The sequence below is a fragment of the Copadichromis virginalis genome, linkage group LG15 (assembly GCF_057382275.1).
Source record: "Copadichromis virginalis isolate Kocher_CV1m ecotype Utaka linkage group LG15, C_Virginalis_male_GT1.1, whole genome shotgun sequence".
NCBI classification, from domain to species: Eukaryota; Metazoa; Chordata; class Actinopteri; order Cichliformes; family Cichlidae; genus Copadichromis; species Copadichromis virginalis.
This window is the reverse complement of record NC_140632.1, coordinates 29630464-29639029: the sequence shown is the minus strand read 5'-3', so window position 1 is coordinate 29639029 and position 8566 is coordinate 29630464. Positions and strand designations below refer to the sequence as shown.

General features: G+C 40.9%; 1 protein-coding gene across 1 annotated transcript; it reads right to left on the bottom strand.

Annotated features, from left to right (window-relative positions):
- Positions 1 to 1458: 1458 nt before the first annotated feature.
- On the bottom strand, positions 1459 to 5429 carry rpl7l1 (ribosomal protein L7-like 1). The gene is made up of 6 exons (XM_085432849.1): positions 5165 to 5429; positions 4445 to 4553; positions 4151 to 4311; positions 3936 to 4073; positions 3736 to 3845; positions 1459 to 2104 (listed from the first exon to the last, which is right to left on the bottom strand). Exons 1-6 carry the CDS (start codon positions 5287 to 5289, stop codon positions 1896 to 1898), a joined length of 852 nt encoding a protein of 283 aa, XP_085288975.1. The 5' UTR covers positions 5290 to 5429; the 3' UTR covers positions 1459 to 1895.
- Positions 5430 to 8566: the final 3137 nt, after the last annotated feature.

The following is an 8566-nucleotide window of genomic DNA, read 5'->3' as shown; positions in this document are numbered from 1 at the left end:
CAGCTACCTGGGAGAGTTCTACCAAGAACTACTCCAAGAAAAGTCGATTATGTTCTTAATAATTTTACCTCTTCTCTATGTATGACTCTGGATACTGTAGCTCCTGTGAAAAAGACAGCCTCAAATCAGAAGTACTTGACTCCCTAGTATAACTCTCAAATGCATACCTAAAGCAGATAACTCGTAAGCTGGAGAGGAAATGGCGTATCACAAATTTAGAAGATTATCATTTAGCCTGGAGAAATAGTTTGCTGCTTTATAAAAAAAAGCCCTTCATAAAGCTAGAAGTTCTTACTATTCATCATCACCCAGGTTTCTCCTCAGCACTGTAGCCAGGCTCACAAAAAGTCAGAACACTGTTGAGCCACCCATTCCTTTAAAGTTAACTAGTAATGATTTCATGAACTTCTTCACAAATAAAAATTGAACCATTAGAGAAAAAATACTCATTATCTCACAGATGTAACATTATGTACAGCTACTTTCAATACCATTGATATTCATTTACTCTTTTTCTCCAATTGATCTTTCTGAGTTAACTTCAGTAATTACTTCTTCCAAACTGTCAACGTGTCTTTTAGACCCCATTCCTCTGTTTACATTATACATGGTTCCCTTAGGCAGTATCATCAGAAGGTATAGCAGACATTTTCACTGCTATGCAGATGACACCCAACTTTATTTATGTATGAATCCAGACAACACACACCAGTTAGTTAAACTGCAGGGATGTCTTAAAGACATAAAGACCTGGGGGAACTCTAACTTTCTGCTTCTAAATTCAGATAAAAATGAGGTTATTGTACTAACATATTGTACTTTGCCCTAAAGTTCCTAGAAATATGGTATCTAAACAGATACTTATGGTGCCTTGAGGCGACTGTTGTTGTGATTTGGTGCTGTATAAATAAAACTGAATTGAAACACTGTTACAACAAAGGAATAATTGGTTTTTTCCTTGTTGTAAATTTTCCTTATTGTGTTAAGCTTATTTTTTTTCTTTTATTCAAATTGCTCAGATTTGACCTGAATGCATTTATATAAACCCCCAAAAATATAAAAATTCATCTCAGACCATGAGTTTGCACAAATGATGGTCAAGCTGTCTAGAAAAACTACTATATCTGGAGAAATTGCAATATGATTGTAGCTAATGATGGTTTACAGTATTGCTGGCTTTAAAAGGTGAAGGTATACGACGGTATAAGTTTATGAAGACACTGAAAAGTGGAAAGGCAGTTAGTCCAGATGACATATCTGGACTAACTGGGGTGGTTGAGCCTCTAAATTGTTCGCCACTTGTTAGAAAACACTGCAAAAAAAATGTTCCTCCTCAGACACCTTTTCAGTTTCGTCACACAAAAACTTGTCTTTTTCTTTTCCCTTGTGTGGTGCAAGCTTCTGTTTAACGTTTAACGTGTGCGTTAAACACCTCAACAAACATCACACGAACAGTCATTTAGTTTAGTTTTTTTAATTGTAAAACAAAGTATTATAACATAAATCAATACCATCCATCACCCTCTTCAATAACAGCAATCAGTTTTGTGAGCATGCTGCACACATTAAACCTATTGACACTGGAGGTTACAGACCCCATAAGAGTTTATAGCAGGTGGGCTGCTGGCTTCAGCATGGAGAACAGCCCTCCTAGATCATTTCATTAATAACCTTGCGTAAGTAGCAAGTATTGACTGTTCCTCAGAGAACCTGAGGAATCTTAATGTATGTGTTAACTTTAATATTTTAACATAATTCATACAGGATAAGGCAAGAGCCTCCACAGAACGAGTAATAAGACCTTCTCTGCCAAAGAAGTGACAACTGCTCCTCAACAGGTACAGTGTCTCTGAAACTGATGTCCAACCCAGTGTCCATCCTGCACGTGCTCCCCCTCAGTTCAGCTGTCTGATGATTACATTGATATCTGTGCCACGGTACCCTGGGTTTCCCAGGTCCTTCAGGAGCCCAGCTTTGTCTTTGATGGAGTGACGAGCCACTGACAGCCTGAACGGCAATAGGAAGTTATTGGCAGCTCGAAAGTTCTTCCCAACAGAGTAGATCTCGTGAATCAGGTCCTCCAAGCAGATAATTCCGTGTTTACCTGTGGGCCGAGAGGAGCAGAAAAAGCTCATTAAAGCCGATTCCTGCAGAATTTGAACTCATATTCAGCCAACATGAACAAAAAAAACCAAAACAGCCTGTGTAGCAGCTATATCCCACAGACTGTACCTAAAAGAGAGACGTAGCCGCTAGTTATAATCTTTCATCCATAATATCTGTATTTTGCAAATTCTGATTACCATTAGAGTCAAAAGCAGAAAAAGGTTGTGTGCTTTATTGTTAGCACAATAAAAACAATATCTGTGAATAAAAACAATGAGCAGTGGGCAAAATGGGCCCGGCTTCAAGAAAGGGTAACTAATAAAAAATAAGCAACTTTCCATTGAGATGGGCAGGAACGAAATGAGTGGGCAATTATGTGTATCGTGATAAAAGGCTGCGGCTACACACTTTTTTAATTGCAAAGCCAATTACATACAGCTTTTTGACAACTCACGTCCTTGCATGACAGTACTACAGACAGCCACTGTTGCTGGGTGAAATCAGTTACAAACATGGTGCGGCACCAAGAACCTTGTACTAATTTCTCCGGTTGCTAGGAGAATGCCATGGTTGCCAGTAATATCTCATGTTTGTCAGCAAATACTTCCCAATTCCAAGCATGGTAGTAGTAAAATTTGAAAAAGTGGAATGCAAACCAGAAATAGACATGGTTCATCTCAAAGTGAAAGCTGTGTCTCAGTGTTACAGTAAACATGTTTCTAAGGACCTTCTCCATTTCCGGAGCTGTTTCACTACAGCTAGATGCTGTTTGTAGACAAGTCCACCACTTCTATTCAAACTGCGATCAGAGCAATATGCTGCCAACCAAAGCAATCACAAGATCACAAGGAGATTTTCCCTAACTGGACCTGAAGTACCCATTTATTATATAGACACAGATGGTTTCCAGGGAGTCACTGACCATATGTAGGCATGTGTGACTGGGGCTTTAGCCATTATCTCCCCAGCAACTTCCATCAACCACTCAAAACTGGTTGGGATATACTCACCTGGTGGTTACCAGATGGTCATGGACCTTTCTAATTATCACATGTGATAGTAGGAAAGCTAACATTACGTTGTTATTGATCATGAGTGCAAAACCTTGATACACACAACTATGTTCATCTGCCCTCTAGAGGACATCATAGCCCCTTTTCTGTTAGTACCTAATTGGATCAACTCAGCACGGTTTGCCACCTGCTTGCCCGGGGTTCCAAGCGATCTGACCAGGTACTAAAATGTGATGCTGTCAGACTGCATACAGCCCACTGGCTGGTCAGTGGCGTCACTCGATGAGTCCTGAGAGCGTCTTATTCATGAAAATTAAAACCGCCACGAAACCCGGCATTGAGGGAAATGGCTACAAAAAACAATCTTAAAGATAATTTAAGAAGTAAAAATAGAACCATGTATTTTATTTTACATAACACTTGAAAGAAAGATGGAGTATGACAGAGGGAGTGGGAGGAGGAAGAGACAGGGAGATAAAAAAGAAAACATGAGAGAGAGGGAGAAAGAGAGGAAGAGAAAGAGGAAGGGATGGAAAGAGAGAGAGAGTGCACAGCTGAAATGAAGTGCACTGCGACTGCAGGTGAGTGGGGAGGGAGTGTAGTGTGAGTGACTCACCCATGTGCTCCTCGATGAAGGTGTTATCTGTGAGGGGAACTCTCCTTCTGCCTATCCTGGTCTGACCTCTCTTCAGAATGAGCTCACGAACCGACTTCAGGTTGGGAAATCTGTCCGACACACAGCCCAGTATGTAGAGGATTGAACACAAATTCAAGCCAGCATTACCCTCTAAAGCACACTGTGTTTCACGCACTCACCCCCACGCCACATAAGGCTCCACCATCTTCATCATGGCGATGGAGGTCTTGTTAACTTTGACAAAGCTCCCACTGAAGATCTTCCTCAGCCTCATCATCTGGATCACTTTCATCACTTTAGGGCTGACACCTTTAGTCCTAACAGGAGAGAACCAGTCGGGTTAAACAAACTGTCGGCCGGTTCTGGAAGCCTGTGTCTGCTTTCCAGTACTTACTGTCTAATGCGGACGGCGAAGGCAAGCTTGTTCTTGGCTGGAGGCAGTGGTTCAGCTGGTCTCTGTTTGACCCTTTGGATGCGGGTGTCATCCCGATGCTGTGTGTGGCTTTCCTTTAAGAAATCTTCCAAACGCTTGAACTTGATTTTCCCTTTAGTCACCTACAGCATTACAGAAATACACACATGAATGCACAACAGTACATAAATTCCATACAGCTTTTAACTACAAAGCACAGTCATGACGTTTGGATATATTGTATTGTATATATGTAATATGGGCATCAGTGCTTACCCTTCTCTTCTCGAGCAGTGCGAGTTTGGCTTGCGTGGCTTTGATTGCCTGGTATGCCTTCCTCTTTTTCAGAAGATACTCTGGAACCAACTTGATTGCCTTTTTTGTCCTGAAGAGAACAAAAAGTAAGAGAAGAAAGCTTTGGACAAACTAAATAAACGTGGCTCAGTCACAGGATTGTGCTGTGGAGAACTGGAGGCTTTGAGTAGCTTCAGGTGTAACCCTAAAACTTGTTAGGAATCACCTAAAACTTGGTTTTTCAGTGTTACCACGGTAGGTTACTTGTTACTGGGGTATGACAGGTATAATAGGTCTGTTTAAGACTGATTCGCCAAAAACACATAGTGTTTATGAGGACCTAGTTAGCCTGAGGTCCCAAGGCTTTTCTTGCGTCCTTGTATTAGGACAGCCGGGAGAACAGAATTGTCTGACACAAATTCAAATAGCTTGACCCAGAAATTTTAGGGGTGACGCCAGGTCGGGAGGCCATGGGTATACTTATTCAGTTCGGAGCTACCTTCGAGTCACCGACGGTATACACTTAGCTCCATGTGAAAGTAAGCTCCTCAAGATACGCCTTTTTCACCCATCATCCTTCTAAATAGATACCTTAATCGAATCTTTAAGATTCGTACTTAAAGGAAAAAGCACAATCAGCACATCTACACATAGGAAACCGAACGGATGGACTTAGATACGATTATAAAATCAAACACATACTCTGATTCGGCCATCGTAGATTCCTCGTCGCGGACAAATGACGTCAGCAGATGGTGCCTCGACCTGCCACAGCGTTTCCCACTGCCGATGTTTGGGGGTGATGGCATCATGTGTAGATCTGACATTTTTAAGGTGATGCCACAAGATGGCACAAGCCACACTTTGGGGGTGATGACGACGCCACGGCCGTTTGCACAGACATGCCTCAAAATACGAAGCTAAAGCATCCATTCCATCATGCTAGTATCGATGCTGTCGGCATTTCGATCGATCCGCCCACATCTTACTCTTTTCCGGGTTTAATTTTTGTAACTTGGCGTGTTGTGCCGCTGCAGATTGGTTGCAAGAAGGAAGGCACCCGCCTCCAAATGGGACAATCCCCACTAGGGTTTAAATTCCCGGGACTCTCCACCTTTTGTTTTTAGAACCGAAGAAGCCTCTTGGATGAGATAAGTCTTCTTATAAGTCCAGTTTCCTTCGTCAAGATCTCTCTCAATGCTGCCATCACCTGGATGGCTGAGAACCCACACAAACATTTGTCTCACTTTGCATCTATGCAAATCTGACAGTAAAAGATTTTTTTAACACCAAGCATGACCTAGGGTTACACAAATATTTTTATCAGGACCACTTAAGGTTTGCCTTCCTTGCATGAAAGTCTAAAATAAAGTTCTTTTGAATTTTCATATATTAATCGTTTGAGTTATTTAGTCAGTGTGAATAAAGCATACACTGTCTCTTATTCAGCCATGCCTCTCTGTTCCCACACACCATTTTGGTTTCAGTGTTTTATACACTGCTCAAAAAAAAGAGAAGGATATCTATACTGATATGGACCTGGTAATGTCTTAGGGACAAAAGGATATCACGTGGAAATGAGAATAATTAACCTACATAGGTTGAATTCAAAGACACTCTAAAAAGAGGATATTCTCTTTATATCACTTGTAAAGAGACATACAGTACATCTTTCCAAATGCCTTGATATCAGTTTGAATAATCAGTTTTCAGAAAATATTTTAACCCTGGAGAACCCATGGGGTCAGATCCGACCCCATTGGTTTACTAGGGAAACCATGGGGTCAAATTTGACCCCATGGGTTCTCCAGGGTTAAACTGTTCAGAAAAACTGCTTCAGACCTAGGACAAGACAGAGCTGTGGTGTAGGCATCCAAAACACGTGCTTTAAGATGCATTTTAGCACTACGTGTCACATTTTCGGGCTTTAAACTCTAAAGCTGCTATACTGTGGAAAGGTTGTACAAATACTCTAAGAAGGATGAACACTTAACACATAACACATCACATAAAATCAAATGAAAAGATGACACAAATTATTTTCCTAATTCTTTCACTGTAGCAAAGTCCATGAAATCACTTAAAAAATATGGCATAAGTATAAACGGCATTCAGGACCTGAATGGGAAATGGGAAATGACCCTATTGTCGAATGATGAAAACTCCAAAATATAGGCGTCAGGCCAAGGGGATACAAGGATACCCACCCCAGCCCACCACCTCTCAGCATGGCCAACTTCAGACTGGAACAGAGTCCAGCCCCTCTCCGGGGGACTGGTTCCAGAGCCCAAGTCGTGCACTGAGTCGAGCTTGACTATAGTCAGTTTCGCTCAACCTCACATACTAGCTCAGGCTATTCCCATTCAGAGAGGTGACATTCCATATCCCAAGAACCATTCTGGGTAGCTGGAGATCTGTCTGGCAGAGTCACTGCTCTTGGCTGCTACCTGGCATACATTGCAACAGAGTCCTACTATGCCTCCTGTGGGCGATGGGTCTACAGTAGGGCCTACATTTTTTTTTACCAAAAATGTCTTTGAATAAAATATTTTTTTATTCTGTATCAGTAAGTCTGCAGGATCTTAGCCTGGTCATTGTCAACCACCCTGTGGGGTATATCCCATTTTGTCCATGTATATCCCATACTCAACATAGATGTTCCTGTATTTTATACAGTGTGCCAGCCACTTGTATATGGTCTTCCATGTATGCCGTGCATGTTAGAATCTTGTACCCTGCTGTTATGTGCTGGACAGTCCCTGTACAGGTAGAGTAACTATGGTAGCAGAGAGACTCACTGTGTCTCAAAGTGACATCAAGAAGATGATAGAGGTTACTTTATTATGTTCTGTATTGACTGTGGATCAATTAGTTAACCAAACCTTTTTATATAGGTTCAAAAGTGAACTTCTTTAAGTTTGATTGAACTAAAATAAAAATAAAAACTAAATGTTTTTATTTAGTTTAAGTTAACTATAATAACCTTGGCTCACACATTAAGACACACTTTTTTGTGTTCAAAACTCGTATGACTGTGTCAGCACTGTGATTTCCTTCAGTTTAATTTCTCCCTGATAATTGACTGAAATAACTGAACTGAACTACTTTTTGAATATGTGCAGTTTCAGGTCTGAGCGTGTTGCTCCATCTAGTGAGCCATCTTAAGCATTGCTTAAAGTGACCTGAATAGGGGAGACCGGGGATAGTTGCAACATGGGTCAGTTGTAACACTTTCAATTTCTCCAATCAGGGCTAAGTTTCAAATGATGTGACTCATCCTGTGCATGCCCAACTCAGTTCTGCTATCACATGTGGAAAATCAGCACATTTTGTCAAACACAGACAATTTAACACGAAAAAAAGTAATTTGTATGCCAAAAAGTACGTTTTTCCCATTTATTTCAATTTCTAATAGCATTATCTGCTTTGCAGCGAAACTCATCAAACTTAAATTATGTTATTTGTATGTCTATGGGGATATATTCTGTGTAGGTCTTTAGTGCTAATGTTTTAGCCGTTGGCTGTAATGTTAGCTAGTTCATGGCTATAGGAGTCTGGGTCAGTTGTAACAGCAACAGTCTGGGTCAGTTGTAACAATAACGCAGATGTTAAAACTTACCACACTATTACTTTAACTTATATTAAACAAGTTGGGGCAACGACATCAGCAGAGAGAGGTTCACTGGTCGCATTTGTATATGTGGTTAATGCCATTGGCAACACAATTCCTCCACTGTTTGTGTTCCCACACATACATTATGCAGACCACTGTGTCAGAGATGGACCAGTAGGAAGTACTGGTAGTGGAAATGGGTGCAAGAAACAGATTTCCTCATCTTTCTGAAGCACTTTGAAAACCACACCAAGGTAAGCCATGATAAAAAGTAATGGAATTGCGATGCTGGTGAACAACTACATTTTTTCAGCTTCATTGTTATGTTCAAAATTGGTGCAAGAGTTGTAGGTTATAATGCCCACTGAGCCAATGAGGCCAAACTCAAGGAAGACCAACCAAAATTAATGAAATATTCAGTTGCAGAAAATTCCATAATTTGTCTTTTTTGGGGGGTTGGAATATGTTCAAAAGCTAGATTTCGGCATTCT